Source organism: Pteropus alecto, unplaced genomic scaffold (assembly GCF_000325575.1).
Source record: "Pteropus alecto unplaced genomic scaffold, ASM32557v1 scaffold51, whole genome shotgun sequence".
In the NCBI taxonomy this organism is placed as follows: domain Eukaryota; kingdom Metazoa; phylum Chordata; class Mammalia; order Chiroptera; family Pteropodidae; genus Pteropus; species Pteropus alecto.
The window spans coordinates 1,914,191-1,933,536 of NW_006431922.1; the positions used below are offsets into that span (position 1 = coordinate 1,914,191).

The 19,346-nt window shown below is 32.9% G+C and overlaps 1 protein-coding gene across 1 annotated transcript in view; it reads left to right on the plus strand.

The window, feature by feature from the left end:
• Positions 1-19,346, plus strand: part of TMEM67 (transmembrane protein 67) — a 52,172-nt gene extending 32,826 nt beyond the window's left edge. The window contains exons 13-28 of the mRNA XM_006906811.3: positions 370-493; positions 1,783-1,888; positions 3,454-3,510; positions 4,566-4,664; positions 6,425-6,523; positions 6,770-6,856; positions 7,967-8,066; positions 8,159-8,298; positions 9,647-9,787; positions 12,605-12,685; positions 13,181-13,297; positions 15,564-15,680; positions 15,787-15,891; positions 16,443-16,545; positions 16,909-16,958; positions 19,285-19,346. Coding sequence (XP_006906873.1) covers positions 370-493; positions 1,783-1,888; positions 3,454-3,510; positions 4,566-4,664; positions 6,425-6,523; positions 6,770-6,856; positions 7,967-8,066; positions 8,159-8,298; positions 9,647-9,787; positions 12,605-12,685; positions 13,181-13,297; positions 15,564-15,680; positions 15,787-15,891; positions 16,443-16,545; positions 16,909-16,934 — 1,502 coding nt within the window. The 3' untranslated portion in view covers positions 16,935-16,958; positions 19,285-19,346. The remainder of the gene's footprint in view (positions 1-369; positions 494-1,782; positions 1,889-3,453; positions 3,511-4,565; positions 4,665-6,424; positions 6,524-6,769; positions 6,857-7,966; positions 8,067-8,158; positions 8,299-9,646; positions 9,788-12,604; positions 12,686-13,180; positions 13,298-15,563; positions 15,681-15,786; positions 15,892-16,442; positions 16,546-16,908; positions 16,959-19,284) is intronic.

The window sequence follows — 19,346 nt, forward strand, 5'->3', positions numbered from 1 at the left end:
TTATTATGAAATTATTGCTAAAAATGTATCCTGAGAAAAATTAGTAGAACTGTAAATTAGGGCTTCAAGTGGTCCTCAAGCTACTTTCTGGACAAATTAGTTTCTTTTGTTGTTTCCCATATTATAAAATCCTGCTTGTTCAGGTAATTTGCAGGGAAAATTCTTCCAAACTGATGAAAAGTCTAAACAATCAGAAAACATTCAAGCAAGATGGGTAAGACTATTAGCAGAAATTTCTTTCAGCAATAGCTTTTTTTAATTTACTGCCATCTTATCTAAAACAAGATGTAAACTCCTTGAGAGCCATCCTAAACAATTTGAAGGTGTTTTTTGAATGCCATCTTTTTTTTTTTCTTTTTATGATAAAAGACAGTAACTCTGGCAAGTGGCTTCTGACTCGGCGCATTTTCTTAGTGGATGCACTAAGTGGACGAGAAAATGACTTAGGAAGTCAGCCAAGATTAATTCGAATTGCTACACAAATATCACTGAGGTAAACAAATGTCTAATGCACTAAATTAGACTTGGACTATATGGCAAAATAGAAAGTGTTTATCAATAATTATCAAATGAAAATAATAAGGACAACTGAATTGAAACTAAACATAAGGTTATTTTAGATATCTGTGTAAATTGGTATATGCCAATAGAGATGAGGAGCAAAGAGGAGAATTACAACAGAAGAGCTTAAGGAGTTTTGTAAAAATTCACATTCCAGGCCTCACTTTAGACCTGCTGAATTAGAATGGATTGAAAGTAGAGGGAAGATGAATATTAGTGGGCTGAAATGGGTGTGCTAAAAAAAGCCTGCCAGGTGATTGCAGTCGGCAGGCCTCTGTCTTCATCTTCTTTAATAGCTACTGTTTTAGGTTGGCCCTGATTAACTAACAACCCCCTCCCTCTTCCTAGGCTACTTAAACAATGACCCTAATTTATGATAGTGCCATGCAGCCCTTATTTCTCTTTTCTAGTGCGAGATTTCTATCTCTAAGACCTTAACCAACTTTCCCATTCCATTATTTTATGATATATACTTTGAATATGCTGTTGGAAATCAGCACTATCATCTTACATTAGTCTGGCACTTCGATATACATTGTTTTTTCATTGTTATTTCATTTTGATATTTTTAACAATCGTGTGATATAGGCAGTACAGAAGCTTTGTCATGTATCTTGCCGAAATCCAAAAGTACTATGTTTTTAGCATTCCCTCAATCTGCTAATGTAGCATCCCTAGTAAAAATGAAATCGAACCTGGTCAGGCCTGACTTGATTTTGGTGAAATGATGGTGGCCCCTGGTGGTTGGCATTTTCCTTTCTGAGTTTTCAAACTGTACATTACCAATATGTTGAATTCAGCAAAATGTACCATACTATATGCCATAAACAGTACTAGAACCGACATATTTTGTTAAGAATTCATTTTTCTCTTTTGAAAATCAGTATTTATTTGCCTTTCTCCAGGCTTCATGTAACACTTTTCTTTTGAGTATTCCTCAAAGATGATTCATAATACTTTAGTGGTTTCATTTGTAAACTTCATAGGACCTAGATTGAGAAGAATTTCTAATTTGTGTATTTTACTATTAAAGTTTTGATCACTTAAGATAGCTCGTGTTGTTGCCATTAGTTTATGTTTAACCTTCCCTGGTCTTTATTAAGTGGTTGGTACTGAGATTACTAAGGCTGTCCATGTTAAATTCAGAAGAAACGAGAAGTTAAATGTATGTTTAAGAGCCTAGATGTATTTATAATGAGAAGCGTATTTTCTTTTAAACAGCATCCACCTTGTACCCAACACAAAAAATGGAAACATCTACTCTCCCTTAATTACCATTGCATACAGTGACATTGATATCAAAGATCCCAACAGCCAGTCTGTAAAGGTGAGTTCCTTACTAATCAGTGCTTCTGTAGATGTTAACATGGTATGCAGTTTACATTGTGGTCCAAAGGCAATTAGTCCTTATTCAAGTTTTACATAAACACTGTTCTTTATATAGTCTATTTTTAATTATTTTTTTATTAATAATGGTAAGAGGTGAGTCCTTATGGATTCTGGTTATAAAAAAAAGCAAGAATTAAGTTTTTTAGCAGATAGCATCACCAACAGTAGGACATCCCTCTTCAGGATCCTGGGGTATGCTGAGTGAGATGCAGTGTCTGCTCCTGTTCTTTTTGGCCACCTTATTCCTGTTAGGAATTTATATCCTTGCCTAATTAAACCAGGAACTCTACAGTGGGTATGTGTGTTCTCACCAGTCTTGCCTACTTGAAGACACACTTTAGCAGGCAGAAAGAGATTTAAATGATCGACTTTGTAACTAATAGTGTTAAAATGAACTAGAGAATTCAGTTTGGACTTGCAGCTAAGTAAGCTTCCTACTACTTCCCCACCTCAATTAAACTTAACCACAGAACTAAAGGCCTCCGCTGCCTAGCAGGGCCTGTATTTAGAACAGAGACTGTGTACACCATGAGACAGGCTGCACCAAAGAGAATGAGCCTGGAGAAGACTGAGCCATACATGTTCAGTTCCTCCTCCCAACCCACCCAGTAGAGAAAGCATCCTGCTTTGAAGAGGTAAATGAGAGAGTGATAGAGATCTAAACCAGAGGTAATCTTTTACACTTTTTCCTCAGAGAGATTAAGTGGTTATTCCCTTCCTTCTCTGGAAACATGAGAAATGGAGGGATAAGCATTTCTTACCTCCAAGACTCACTAATAGCTTTTAATTTCCCCTATTTTACTTTTCTGAATTTTAATGTTCTAGTTCCTTCAGCTAGTGCTTTTGGCCTCCCTGTTGTGCTTGTACTTAATTTATACTTAGGTACTACTAGATTTAGGCTTTCGTTAAGCAAAATGTAGGCACGTAACAACTTTTCTCTGAAATATTTACATCCTTGTTTGTATTATTACCTAATCCAATGTTAAAATTATTTTCCAATGCCTGAGCTTGTATACACTGTAATAAGAGTAGAACATCCAGAAAAAAAGGCTTAGTAACACAAATTTGGTTTAAAATTTCCTGGAGTGATCATATTTGAGTATATTTTAATATAAAACATTCCTGGATCTTTCTTTTAAATACTTTTCTTGGCCAAAATATTCCAAACTAGTCTTGACAGATTAAAAAATAAAAGAGAGAAAAAGTCTTGAGGAAATCATGAAACTATACTGACAAAGTTCACCTAAAATTGATTCTAATTGTAGAGTGTACAGTTCTTTCACCATTTCTTAATTTCTCATGACAGGTGTTAACAAAAATTCGACATTAGTTTTGAGCAGTCAGCAACATCTCTGCTCTCTCACCAACAGCAGATAACCTTTCCATATTTTATGAGCAGATCAAGACCATCCAATATGAATTCACTCACATTTCCTCTTTAATACTTCAGAATCTCTGTGATATAATTTCAGTATGGCTAATTTGCTTTCTTTTAAATATCAGATTTCTTTCTCTGTCAAATATGAAATGGATCAAGGAGAAGCACATGTCCAGACAGATGTGAGTTTATTTTAACCTGTTAAAATTTTTATAGTATATTTTTTAATTGAAAAATATTTTTAGCTATATAGGAAAGTTGTCAAAATAAATTTGTCATATATCCTTTACCCAACCTTTCCTAATGTTAACATGTTACATAACTATTGTATAATGATTATAAAAAGGAAATTAATATTAATGTAGTCCTATTAAATAATCTACTCTTTGAATTTCACAAGTTTTCTCACTGTCTTTTTTCTGTTTGAGGACATAGTCCAGGATTGTATATTGCTTTTTGCTGTCACATCCCCTTTAATCTGGGACAGTTCTCCAGTCATTCTTTGTCTTTCATGACTGACCCTAACACTTTTGAAAGGGTACTGGTCAATTATTTTGGCCTTCCTTTGGATTTATCTGATATTTTCCCATGATTAAATGTAGTTTTAGCACAGATACCACAGAAATCTTGCTGTGCCCTTCTTAATGAATTATATCAGAAGGTACTTGATGTCAGTAGTCTTACTACTGATGTTAACTTTGGTCATATGACTAAGATAGTGTCTGCAGAGTTCTCCACTGTATTTTACCATTTATAATTAATAAATATCTTGTGGGGAGAGACTTTAAGATCATGGAAATAGCCTACTTATTTTTCTTTTGCTGTCTAATCTTAGCATCCATTGACAATTCTTTCCTATAAAAAGCATTACTGTGATATTTGTGTGATGATGATTTTCTGTTTCCATCATTTCTTCTGTATTTGTCATTTGTAATTCTATAAAGAGGAGCTGTCCCTTTGAACACATTGATTTATTTATTCAGTTATTTATTTAAATCAGTAAGAACTTGTGGATATTTATTTATTCTTGTGATTATAATCCAGTACTATCTATTTTCTTTGTCAAATTTTCCCACATTTGGCCATTGGGAGTTCCTTCAGTCTAGCTCCTATGTCCTTCAAGTATACCCCCCACCATCACTTATTGAGTACTTTCTTACTTTCTATTTACAGTATTTTTGAACAGTTATTAGAGAAATTACATGAACTTCTAAATTTTCTTTTTTTTTTTCTTTAGATTGCTTTGGGTGTGTTGGGTGGGCTAGCTGTTTTATCATCTCTTTTGAAGACAGCAGGGTGGAAGAGGCGCATTGGGAGTCCCATGATTGATTTACAGGTATGGTCTCAGGAATTTTTAAGTGTATTTTTATCTTTCACTGTTTTATATCCTCCTAATAAGACACAGCTAGAGGATATGTAAAAAGTTTGCCTTGAGTTTCTCTGAGATATATAACTAGGGAGAGATATATGCACATCTCATTTCCCTCCCACATACAGTACAACTGACAGTGCTATTCTTGTTTCCTCACATCTTTGCCAATATGTGATATTTTTCCAGGCTTTCTGTTTCTTACCAATCTGGTCGCACAATTAGTATGTCATTGTTGATTTAATTTTCATTTCTGCGATTACTCTTCATATGCTTTACTAACCATTTGGATTTTCCTGTCTTTGAACTGCCTGTTTATATCCCTTACTCATTTTTCTATTAGATTTCCAGTTTTTTTAGTTTATTTAAAGGTTTGTTTTTTGTTTTTTGTTTGTATTTTCTAAATACGAATTCCCTTTTGGTTTTTGATGTTGAAATTTCTTCTTCAAGTGCGACCCATCTGTTATTTTATCTATGTATTCCTTTGTTTAACAGAAATTCTTAATTTTGATATTGTCACATGTGAATTGTTTTTCATGTTATGTGCTTTTAGGATCTTCCTTAAGAAAGCCTTCTTTGTCTCAAGATCAGAAAGATGTTCTCTCATGTTTTATTAACTTTGTAGTTTTACTTCTCATTTAATCATTTTTTATATTTGTTTTTGTTTTTATTTTTATCTATCGCATATCAAATATTCATAGTATACCAGGCACTTTTTAAAGATTTACATGTATAATTCATTTAATTCTCATACTAGCTCTATGAAGTTACGTATTGTTATTATCATTCCCATTTTACACATGACGAAATTGCAGCAGAGGTTAAATAAATTTTCTACTCATTTAAATAATTTTTACGGCAACTCAGTAATAGGTGGTATTTCCATTTAGCTGGTTAAGAACATGAGAAAGACAACAATGTAACTTGTTAGTATTGGGATCTCTTCCTGACTCCAAAGCCAGTGTGCCAAGGAATCAGAAGCCAGGGGCTTGATTTTACTGTTTGTGATAGTCAAGAAAGGCTTTCCAGAGAAGTGAACTTTAAGCTGGGTTATCTGTGCATTCCACAGATAGTCACTAGGGCCTACTTTCTGAATGCTAGGCATTCTACCACGTGCTAGGGAATGTGATAGTGAGCAAAGACTGACATGGTCTCTGCCCTCAGAGCTCCTAGGAGTTTGCCAGAGAGAAAGGAAGAATATTTGATTAAACAATGCCCATTTCATTCTACAAATTATTTGAGATGAAAGTGTAGAGTGGTAAATCAATAAGTGGTTGGAACTGGCAGATGAAGTTAAAAAAGTTAACTTTGGTCTAGGTCGTGAAGGACCTTATGGGTCAGAAATGTATATTTTAGTGAGGAGTCCCTGTACATTTTTAGCAAGAGAGTGACATAATCCAATTTACATTTTCGAAAGCTAACTCTGGTGGTAATATGGACAACAGATTGGGAAGAACTGTTCCAAACTAGGAGAAAATTAGGAAGCAGTTTTAACTTTTCTAGATGATGAAAGATGAGAAGGGTTGAATTAGACAGAGGCTATTGTGAACGTACCAAAAGGTATAGAGGAGGTGGCCACAGTTGGTCTTTTTAACTGTGGATACATGATCTGTGGATACATGATACAAGGCTTCAAGCTTGAGAAACTGGTGGATAATATGTTATTTAAAATAATGATATAAATATATTGAGTCTATAACAGCTGTAATTCTCTTTTTAAATTGCAGACAGTTATGAAATTCTTGGTATACTATGCCGGCGATCTGGCCAATGTTTTCTTTATCATCACTGTGGGAACAGGTCTTTATTGGCTTATTTTCTTCAAAGTAAGTGAGTTTCTGAATTTAACCTGAATGCCAATACCTGAATAACTGGTAAGTGCTCTTTCTAAAAGAACTGTTTTTATTTGGGATATTTCCGATTGAAGCAAACGCTAACCTCACCATTCCCTGAATGTGCTGTGTTTAACCAAGAGCATTACCACCTTCCTCTTTTATGCTTTCTTTGGGTTATAAATTATGCTTATTAAAAACCTTGTGTGTTCATATTTAACAGTGTAATTTTTCTCATAGGCACAGAAGTCTGTCTCTGTTTTGCTACCAATGCGGGCACAAGAAGAACGTTTTGTTACTTATGTGGGATGTGCTTTTGCTCTGAAGGTAAGTTTCAAAGGACAGATTAACAAATTTCAAAAGCCTGCTAATAAACTCATAAGTTTTTAAAATTAAAGTGCTTTCAAAATCTTTGGTGTAAAATTTAGTTTGATTTTGAAAGAGAGCGTGGATTATTGTATTTTACACAGGAAGTCTACTTTTATTTATAATAGCTCATTCTGAAAATCTTGCTTAAATAATTTTTCCTAAGAAGCTATAAATATGTATGAATTAACATGAGTTATAGCTAATTTGATAAAATGATACTTCTTTCTTCTTTAAAGTCTGATGATGCATACAACAAGGCAAAATGCCATCAGGCATGAATTTTGTCTCTGTTATGCGAGTAGAAGGTACCATCTTGGATGAAGTGCTGAAATCTTAGGAATTGTTTTCTCTGTCTCCATGTTCCTTTCCTCTTCTCCCCATAGCAACCCTTCTCCCTACTTCATTGTTCTGTCAGTGTACGTGAAGCTCTCTACATGCCTCTGTGGTAGATCTCATCCCATTGTATTGTGATTATTAACTGCTTACCCACTGATCTTTGAGCTCCTTGAAGAGAGGAATTATCCCATTCCTAGATTTTTAGCCTTTGTTTAATAATGCATCTACTAGGAAGAATGCCTGACTTTAAACACATTACTTCTATAAATGAAGAAGATGGATTTCAACAACACATTTTTAAATCTCAATACCAGAAATATAAAAAAAAAAGACTGTAAAACCATCTTACAATTTTAATTAGAACAAGCAAATTAGTTGAAAAATATCTTTACTTATATAGAAGTCACATGATCTAGAAAACAAAGTACATTTTGGAAACTTTGGGAAAGAGAGTCAATTATGCAAGGTCCCTGGATGAGGAGGTAGTATGTCTCTTTTTTTCATATCTCCATTGCAAAGAACATTGAAAGAAGGGAAGGCAAAATAATATGTGTATAAAAATCCTGTAAATTTGGTGATTCCATATTATTTGATAAGCTTCTCATGATCACCTAATGGTATTATAACTGTCACTTGTAAAAATTATATATTCTTATGATTGCAAGAATTAATATTGGTTTTATAAGCAGGCTTAATGAATATGCTTTTAGGTGTTTTGTTTGTCCTTCTCAGGCTCTACAATTTTTGCATAAGCTCACATCCCAGATTACCATAGATATATTCTTTATTGATTGGGAGCGACCTAAAGGAAAGGTTCTTAAAGCTGTTGAAGGTAACTGAAATAACCATTTGTACCAAAAAATTCTTTTGCTATCCTTGCAGAACAAAGATGGAACCTTTTTAATAATTTTATCTCCTGACCAGGTGAGGGTGGTGTACGGAGTGCTACCATTCCTGTAAGCATATGGAGAACATATTTTGTAGCAAATGAATGGAATGAAATTCAAACTGTGAGGAAAATTAATCCACTCTTTCAAGTACTTATTGTCCTCTTCTTTTTGGAGGTATAAACTATTTGACATAGTTGAATGCAATTTATGGGTACCTCATAAATGTTAATTTAGTTCCAGCTAAGTTTTCATGTCAGCAGAAGAGTTTTCTAAAGGTTAAAATATTGTTCAAGCCATTAAAAAGTAGTGGCTTTTTAAAAATCATGGTGAAATACACAGAAAATTTACCATCTTAACCATTTTTAAGTATACAGTTCAATAGTGTTAAGTACATTCACATTGTTGTGCAAACGATCTCTAAAACTCTTTTCATTTTGCAAAACTGAAACTTGTATCCATTAAATAACTTTCTATTCTCCCCTCTTCCCCAGCCCCTAGCAACCACGACTGTATTTTCTTTTTCTTTGAATTTGACTACTTTGGGTGAGGAGTGGCTTTTAAACCACTGGTTTGTAGCAGAATCCCCTGGGAAGCTTTTGCAAAATACCTATGGCTTGCATCACGCCAAGAGATTATGTTTGATTAAGTAGCTCTGAGATGAGCTCAGGTACTTTGAAAAAGCCCCCTCTCTCATGATTCATATTCTACTCGTCTATTAGAATCACTATTATAAGATCGAAATTTTCTAACAAATTATAATTGAACACCTACTGTAAATTGTGTTATGTGTTTAAGAGCTGGGGCTATGGGTGAACAAGACACAATGAATGGGTAAATGCTCTTTACAATTATTTCATGGGTCTGGTTGGAATTTTAAAGAAGGTAATTCAGTACTGTATATGGGACTGATAAATGGAAACCATGTCGGCCTTCCTTCCTTTTTCCTTCTTTTCTACATTTCTTCTTCCTTTCCCTTTTTAAAGCCAGGAGAATATGTGTGTCCCCAGGACATATGAATAGTATCTCATAGCTTTATTTATAGTAGTGCTTTTAAAGCTTTAAAACACATTACATGAGAAAGAAGTTCTATATTCGAGTAAATTTGGAAAACATTGAATTCAATACAGTTATATAGATTCCTGTACTATAAAAAGTATTTTGCATAATGCCTGGCATGCGAAAAACTTAAGAAATGCTGATTTTTAATTGGTAGTTTACTGAAGAAAGTTTTATTCTTTTTACAGAATTTTTGAGCTTTGTCAGTATATACGATAATAAGGTTTTATCTGGCCCATAGTCATATTGAAGAGAATGCCAAATGAACTAACTAAATATTTTGCATTAAGTACTTGGTAATTAAAAATACTGGATAATTATTTTTTTCTAGATTTTCTACTGTTTGTATGAACTTGAATATTTTTATTTTTGAAGATAGAAGTAAAAAGGAGTATCTCATTTTCAAACTAGGAAAGCTTTCTGCATTCATGACTGTTTAAATTATCATTTTTCCTTTTTACTCCAGGTTGTGGGATTCAAGAATTTAGCATTAATGGACTCATCCTCTAGTCTTTCCAGAAACCCACCTAGCTACATAGCTCCTTATAGCCGCATTTTGAGATATGCAGTGTCTACTGCTCTTTGGCTAGTCATTGGAATTATACAGGTAATAAGAGATATACTTTTAAGCAACACTGCCTCTATATTTATAACTGTTTACATACTAATTATCCTCAAACATTGACCACATTCTGATTTCTACAGCAGAAAAAGATGACAACAAGAAAAACAATAATAATAATTCTTACATAGTGTTATAATCCAGGCACTGTGTTAGTTAATCGCATTGTTCATATTAACTTTTATAATTTTTATAATAGCCCTCAGAATAGGTTCTGGTAGTAATCTCATTTTACAGGCGAGGACCCTGAGGCACAGAAAGGTTAAATAGTTGCCTCAAGTGATAGAATTTAGAGATTGGCAGAACTGCACTTGGAACCCAGGTAATCTGATTTCAGAGGTCACATTCTTTCAATAGTGGGGCTCTAAAGTTTTTCATAGTCTATAGTTTTCTAGTCATAGGATGGACTCCTTGTTTACTTTATATATAATTACAGGCTAGCTAAACTAACTTTAATATCCTATTCTCTTTTCTTTTGAAATGGAACTTATTTATTAACGGTTATTTAAATATCACTAAATCTCACTCAAATTACCAGTACCCCCCATGAAATTTTCTTTAATGAAATATTTATTGTAATAGCTGAAACTGAAAATAAATTTTCTCAGCCTCAGGTTCCACGGCTGTAGTAGAGGATCTTTTCTATGCTTGCTTCCATTTTCTGTGCTTTTTTAAACCTTAAAAGAAAAATAAGAAAGGAAGGAAAGTGAGAAGTAGCAGCTAAAGCAAAGCACTTAACACTAATATCTGCACATCTTTCTCTTGCTTTCAGACACTCTTAAGAATGTAAAGAGACTTTCTGTTTGATTAAAAATTCCTATAACCTGGGGAATAAATATCTGCCCCCAAAATATCTTTTGGGATTGAAATCCCCAAATTCCTACAAAATTGGGTTCAGGCGGCATTCTAAGACCTAAGAATAGACTCTTTAAATTTACATTTACTTTAAATTGGTGAGACTTGTTCAAACTTGAAGCTAAAGGGTTAGGGATAGAGCTAGTGAGGGATAGTTTGACAATCAGAAAAGGAAGAGAAACAGAAATTAGAATTTGATTTAAGATTGGATGAGGAGCATGGGATTTGATGTTTATCATCAGTGCAGTAGAAAATATTTTGTACATTTACCAATACAAGTTTTTGTGAATAGATCAGTCTTATCTGGATGTAAGGTAATGTAAAGGAATGCCATTTTCATATTTGGTCGCATATAATTAAAAAATAATAATAATAATAACAGCAGCCGAAACAAAAGTAAACTTTATCTCTCTCATGAGAAAGAAAGCGCAGAGGTGGGCAGTACAGGGCTGCTCTCAGACCCAGAAGCCTGTTGTTCCTCTCTGCCACTCAGGACTTCCATCTCTAAGGTCACTTCATGGTCTGTAATGGCTGATGGAGTTGCTGGAGGCGGGAGAGGGAGGAGCCAGGGGAGAATAGGTCACCCTCTCCTCTTTAAAAGCCTTTTCAGAAGTGCCATTTAACACCTCCTTGACCAGAACTTGATCCGGTGGCCACACCTTACTGCATTGGCATCTTTCAGCTGGGCAGCACTGAAAGAAGGGGTCTGTCACTAAGGAGCAAAGGGAAAGGATTGCTGGGGCATCAATTAGTGGTCTTAGGCACCACCATCTAACCTCCTCCTTTGTTTCCCATTCTGCTGTCATTCTGATAGGAAGGTATTTCTCAACATGGTCACTTTTTCTAAGGCCATCAGTGTTTAGTCCTCAAGGATCCTCAAGAGTTCCTTTAACAACCTGTTACAGTTCCATTAATTTGTCTATTCAAACTTTTCTTGATTTTCATCATGTTAGGCTTCATTGTTCACTCTTTTTATTTTCCTAAACTCAGCTTCTTCTACTTTTACATGGTATCCTTTAATTTTTACACTTCGAATGTTGCTGTTTTTCATGGACTTTAAGGGGGTTTAAAAAATATGTACATAGACTATTTAGGAAAATGTTTTTGGTAACCAGCTGCTGTTTCATTTATTTATTTATTCACATATCTGGGTACATTTTATATACTTGATTATTCATATACTGTGCTGAGCTCAACGATATGTTATGAACAAGTTACAAGCTGTGACGACACTATGAAGGGCATCAGCAGGGAGATTAGATAGCAGGTAAATGGAGGTGAAGGGAGTGGAAATTAGGAATGGGGAATGGCAGAGACAGTAGGGACAGCTTTAAATTGGGTAGTTAGAAAATGTTATCTTTCTCTGAAACATTTAAGAAGGACTACAATGTAAACTTTTCTGATTTCTAAAACTTCCCATTATATATTATCATTAAATCTAAGAAAACATTTGAAGCTATTCCATTTGAATATTTAACACATTATCTGTAGTTGAAGTAGAATACTTGATACATGTTTTTTATGTGCTCCTCTGTCAGAGAAGATTCATTTGAAAACAGCAACTTTTCTAAAAGCTTTTGGAATTTAGGAGATGGGTAGAATTGCAGAACCAGACATAAATTTGGCCATTAATACAGTGGTTTATCCTAAATGTTAAAAGCCCCTTTCCTCCTTCTCTCATATTTGTTCTCTCTCTCATTTTAATGAGACAGGAAAATTTTTTTTAATTCAAAATAAGTTTCTTTAATGAATCTTAACACAGTTCCAAAACCTTCCTCTTTTGACAGAAGAAGCAGAAATAATAAGTAGGATTTTATCCCACAGGAACCATTAGAGGCTACTGTGTTCTTGGTTGTAACTTCTTTTGTCTTAATATACTACACTGTGTCTATAAAAGAAAATTAAATCCTAAAAGCTAATAAGTGTGAACTTGACTTAATGTTTCAGATCGTGTTCTTTGCTGTCTTTTATGAGAGATTTATAGAAGATAAAATTCGACAGTTTGTTGATTTATGCTGTATGAGCAATGTAAGTACTTCCTGACTTTATCTTGCAACTGTTATTTTCCCTTTTTAAAGGGCATTGAGTACATTAAGAGAAGCTTTAAAAGTGATTTGATATAATTGGATTTGTAATCTAATTTCCACTGGTTGTTAATTCCAGAGATAGTTAAAATGAGCTACAAGTTAATATTTACCGTCTTTGGTTTTTTTTTCTTTTTTCTTTGCAGTTTCTTAATTATGAATTCCTTGTGCGAACAAAGTTCACCTAGCTTAGAGTCCTTAAAAAGTTTTCATTTATCAACTCTATTTCTTCCTTTCTTAGAAAATATCTTCACTCTCTTTTCTATCTACTTTTTAAAAATAACCTCATTATCCTTTATTACTTTATTATCCTCTTTATACATTTTCCAAGAATTGAACCCTCATTATTTGGAGAAAAAGGAAGCAATTTTAAGAAAACCTTAATATTTATTATTTTGCAGATGAGTTGCTAATTGCTCCTGTTCTTCTCTTTTTATAGATATCTGTGTTTCTGTTATCCCACAAATGTTTCGGATATTACATTCATGGTAGATCAGTACATGGGCATGCAGATACTAACATGGAAGAAATGAATATGAACCTTAAAAGAGAAGCGGTATGAATGTATTTTACATCTTTTTGTTTTTAAGTTGAGAGACACGTTTTCTTTTCTTAATCTAAGATTTGTAATAATATTTTTAAAAATCCTCATTGATTACTTTTGAAAATTGCTAGGGTACCAATTTGTTACCCTGAACATTGATAAAGGGAATCAAATTTAATTCTACAGTTCTTATATTAACTATATTTCAGAGTACCCAAATAAGACTAAATATTAAATTATATTAAAGAAGATTAATCTCATTATATGTGAAAATGACATGATTTTTTTAAGACCTTATTAGAGATACATACTGAAATATTTATAAATGAAATGACATTTGCTTTAAAAGAAAAAAAAGTTGAGAGGATAGATGAAACAAATTTGGTAAAATGTTAGTAATAATTGTTGAAGTTGAGTAATGGATGATATACTATTTCTCTTATTATGTACATTGGAAAAGTTCCACAATAAAATTTAAAAAGAAAAATACCTAAGAGGAAAAACCAATAGGGTTAGAATTTAATACATGATAATGATGTCTCAAAGATGATTTATTTAATACATTTAACTAGGTCATTTGGTTAACTACTAGAAATTATACCTGGATTGAAAAGTAAAATGTAAAATATGAAACTGTATAAACCTAGAAAAGAATATTTCAGATTGGGAGATGACATTTTAAGTATAATGAATAGAAAGCATCAAAAAGGGAATATCCATTGATTTTACTTTGTTATATAGAACATTTACATATCCAACAACCGTATAAATAAAAGACATGGCAAATTAGGGTAAAATTCTCATAATAAAAATCACAATGATATAAATGATAATATTGAAAGTCATACAAATCTATAAGCAAACACCAAGTTAAAACCTTAGTGGAAAAATGATAAAAATATTTTTAAAAATACATAAATAAGAAACAGAAGAGACTGCTAAACTTCTAAAAATTGTTTAGCTCATAAATAATGAATAAAGAAATGAAAGTAAAACTAACATTTCCGCCCTCTTCAAATTAGCAAACATTTTTTTTTAAAAGCTAGTACTTTATAGCATCATGGACATGGTAAAATAGGCACCCATAAAACTACTTGTCTCAGGATAAATTTTTACAAACATTCTGGAAAGCATCTGGCAACATATACCAAGAGCTTTTTAAAAGTTTGTTATTTTTGACTCACTAATTCTATGAATCTAACTCAAGGAAATGATTAGCAATAGAATAGCTAATTAAGTTCAGGATCTTCATCATGGGGTTACTTATAAGGGCAAAAACATATGTAAAAAGAATATTAAATAACTTGTTTTACCTGTGCAGTAAAATCTTAAATAGACATTAAAAATCATGTTATGTAGAATATTTACTGACATGGAGAGTTGCTCAGGAAATAATGTTAAGTGAAAAAGAAATTAGTATGATCCCAACTTTATGCCATTAATATGTATATGCCTAAACCAAAGACTGAAAATCAAATACTTTATAATACCTGTATCTCAAGGTGTTGGGATAATAGGAGATTTTTTTTTGTACCTCTTCATATTTTATAAATTCTCTGTAGTAACGCGTTTAATCGAGAGGGAAAAAACACACACTTAAAAAAATAGAGACATTTACTATTGCATATTAGGTTTAGACATTGCATATTAGGTTTAGACAAAGGTGAATATTAAGCTCTAGTGCAGGCAAATAAAGGCAAGAGAATGGAGGCAAGAGGACTTGAGCTGACCTTGAAGCATCCAGGGGAGTTGCAAGGTGTTGAGAAGAGCAAAATGTTATGTTTTTGGTTGTCAGGAGCCAGGTCATTTCAAGGAGACCTGAAATGAATAATCTAGTCCATAATGTTAACTGTTGTGTCATGTAACACTAGCTTTTATTGGAATTAAGGAAGCATTTTTAAAGTGTTTAGAAAACAAAAAGGATCATTTGTATTTATAAAAGTAGTTCCTTCTAAGCCTAGATTTTTTGGAATGCATTAAACAACAATAAAGTTAATCATAAAGCTAAGAATGTCAATATACAATGAACTTAATATGGATTTTTTATAAGTAGGACAGTAAAAGAGATGATAGACCTGCAAGGAGTATGACAAAATGAAAATCAGTAAAACCTAGAGGAGAGTGGACACTTTGGATAAAGCTAGGATCTCTTTGTCTCAAAGTTTCAGTTAAATTTTACTTGGCTTCTGAATTTTGATTTATGTGATACGAACTAAAAATGCTTTCTCTTCAAAACATAAATTTTTATGATCTTAATTTAAATCCTTTAACTTTTCAGGAAAATTTATGTAGCCAGAGAGGTTTGGTACCCAACACAGAGGGTCAGACGTTTCAGATTGCAGTTTCTAGCCAGATGAGACAACATTATGACAGAATTCATGAGACACTAATAAGGGTTTGTATAAAGTACAATTAAGATATATTTTGCCAATATTTCATATTATTTAAATACCAAGAACATAAGGAATGTTGCATTTATTCTTGTCTCTTTTTCACATTAGAAAAATGGCCCTGCTAGACTATTGAGTTCATCAGCAAGTACTTTTGAGCAGAGTATAAAAGCATATCATACTATGAATAAATTTCTTGCCTCTTTCATCGATCATGTATGTATGTCAGCATTTATATTTAAGCTAGAATCAAAATGCAGTTTTAAAAAAATTAACCAGGAATGTCAGTTATTTCTTCTGTCAACCAAGTCAGTGGACTTAGGAACTCCCCACCCCATTTTTTGTAGTCAAATTTAATACTGTGGCTTAGGGATAGAGTTAGGTTATGTAAAAGTAAAATGAGATTTTACATATCTATTAGCATTTTGGTGATAACCCTAAAATATGTCTGTATTGGAATTTTGTAGCTAGTTACCAAAATTATACTTTATTATCCATTATAGAAATATATTATGCCATGGTTGTATATAATAAAACTTATTATAAATTGATTTTCAGTTATATCTAGTTCTAAATACTACTAAGGGCATTTAAAATTAAAATATTCCTAAAGAGAATTTTATTATAAACCCAGTGTAGTAAATTCAGTCTTTTTGAAGAACAGATTTTGTTAGTGTACTGTTCATTTTTTTGTTTTCTGATTTTACAAAAGTTGGTAAACATTTATTACACTGTATTTTTGAAATGACTCTGGCTTTTTATATAAGGTTCATAAGGAGATGGACTACTTTATAAAAGATAAATTGCTTCTTGAAAGAATTCTTGGAGTGGAATTTATGGAACCAATGGACAAAAGCATCTTCTACAATGGTATCCTTCAAATGCCTTTGCTGAACTTGATAACTATTTTAAAGTTGGAAAAAGTACTTGCACTTGTTAATTTTTCTTTTGATTTTGTAATTTTATATAAAAACAGGAAACAGTGAACTTAGCTTCATGGAATTATAGTTTTCTGTATTCTATTTTGTTATCATGTAGCAGAAACAAATATAATTATTTACAAGAAAAGAAAAAAGCTGAATTTCATGATCAATACCATATATAGAAGAGATAGAAACAAATAAAATTCAGATTTTATTGGCATGTTCATTCAGTGGCAAACTTATGAAACACTTAACAATAGCATTTGTGATTAATTTTTAACATAATTTTTCATTTTCTTAAAAATCGCAGATATCTATAATGGGAATAGTGACTAGACATGGTTTCTTCTTATTAAAAAGGTAGTGTATGTGTCACTTCTAATGTGACTGATAAGCTCTTGTAATGCTTGGTAAGAATGAAAATGGTATAACCAATGTCCTGGCTTAGATGTCAGTCACCCATGCATGATTGAGTGCTACATGTTGTGCCAGTGGTCTCTCCTTTGAGCATCTTGTTTAGTAGACTGTGGAAGGTAGGTATATGACTGAGAGAGTGGAGAGATGCTGGGATAGATGTCTGTGCAGGTACAGCTTATACTGGGTATAGAAAGGAAAGGAGAAAATCTAACCAGACACAGGGTGAAGCCAGAGAGGCAACATGGAAAATTTTTAACTGGGTCTTAAAAATAAGTCACTATTGTCAAACAGAAGGGTCAAGGGAAGAGAGGCAAAGATATTTGTGCAGAAGGGGGAAGGGAATTATGCACTTAGGAACTTTATGATCAAAACTTTGTATGAAGTGGGACACAGTGAGAGTGCTTGAAAGATAAAGAGGGCAGAGACCTAATCCCAAAGCTTTGTCTGAAACCCTAAAGAGTTTTACTTTATCTCATAGAGCAGTTGTTTCAAAAACAATTTTTTTAAAATTTTTGTCCCACAAGAGGTATGCAGGTTGATCCATGGAGGTACGAGAAGAAAATATTAATATGTTTATTTGTATATTTACAATTCTCTTATGTTTAATTTATATTTTAAAAGGTTTATACATGCAGTAGTAATTTAAAATATGCCTGTTGTGGGATACATTCTCACAACATGCTATTTTATTCTAATAGAGATACCTGATTAAAACAATTTGGAAACTACTGTTAATTAACATGGATATGATCAGAATGTCCTAAGCAGATCTGATTTGTAAATTGGAAGAATTACTCTGGCAATAGTGAATAGGTTAAGGTGAAAACATAACAATACAGCTTTCAGAGTCGTCTGGTCTTAGATTCAGAATCTGAGTTCTAGTTTTGTGAAGTTGAGAAAGTTGTTTACCCTTTCTGAAATTTACTGCCCTCTGTAAAATTAAGTACAACCCTCTAAAGATTGTTGTGTTTATACATGTGTTACCATATATAAAGAACCTGGTATGTACCAGTACCTAGTGTGGGTAGGCACCCAGTAAAATGATGTTATTACTATTTCTAATAATATAATCATCATCTTCTTTGTTTTTATTGTAAGATGATGAGAATAATAGCTAAGGCAGTAGTAATGGAGATAAAGAAGAAGAAAGATAACATTTAATGTCAGAGATGTTAAGGGAAAAAAGTAGACAAAAATTATCCAGATTTCCAGCTTGTGCGACTAGGTGGTTGGTGGTGGTAATAGAGCGTACAGATAGAGGTCCAAGTTGTGAGGGAAAGCAGATGAATTTCGTTTTGAATATGTTATGTCTTGAGGTACCTTTGGGACACTTAAGAAGAGAGGTCCAAAAAGGCATGAAATATAAGAGACTGGATCTTTGGAGAAAGTAAAGGTATAGGATAAGCTGGGGAGCCTCATCAAATGAGGCCATTGTTGAAGCAATGGCAGTGAGAGATCACCCAGGAAGGGAATATAGAGCAGGCTTGTTTATTTTTTAAAATATATATACAAGTATTATAGATATATAGAGAGAGAAGTGCATATTTTATAAGGACATAGTGTAAAGGTCAGTGAATTTTCACACACTGAATAAATATATCCTTGTAACTAGCACCCTGATTAAAAAAAAACATTACCAGACTGCCAAATGTCCCTTTGTGTAAAAGAGGCATTCCTAACTGGGTGTCCATGGGCAGCTTCAGCAGTTCTCTGGACCTCCCTGAAATTGTGTGCAAGATTCGTATGTGTGTACTTGTTTTTCCCCCTCTGGTGAAAGTGTCTGTAGCTTCCATCAGAATCTTAAAAGGGTGTTTACATCCTTGTGAACTCAGAGGACTCAGAGCAGAATCTATTTGACACGCAAAGTATAGCATACTATGTACTATTCTAGTCTTTGCTGGTTTCGTTTTGCTTTTTAAACTTAGAGAATCTTTCGAAGATTCTTTACCCTTTAGTTATATAAACAGAGAAAGGATATTCATTACTTGGTCTTTGAAAGGTATTGATGATATACTTACACTACTAGCAATTACCAACTCTTGGTGTGAATGTTAAAACTTAATTTTATGAGCAGAGTTTTTTGACTAACCTTTTATATTAGCACATTTTAATATCCTTTGTTTATTTTTTTGTAAGCCATGAAGTATTATAAGTAGTAACTAGTTTCTATTATGCTGTTTTTAAATATCTACATTTTATCACCAGAAAGTTATCACGTTTATTCTATTTTTAAATTTCTAATTTATATCTTATAATATTTTTTAAATAGATGAAGGTTATTCTTTCAGCAGTGTTCTGTATTATGGAAATGAAGCCACTCTTCTTATTTAT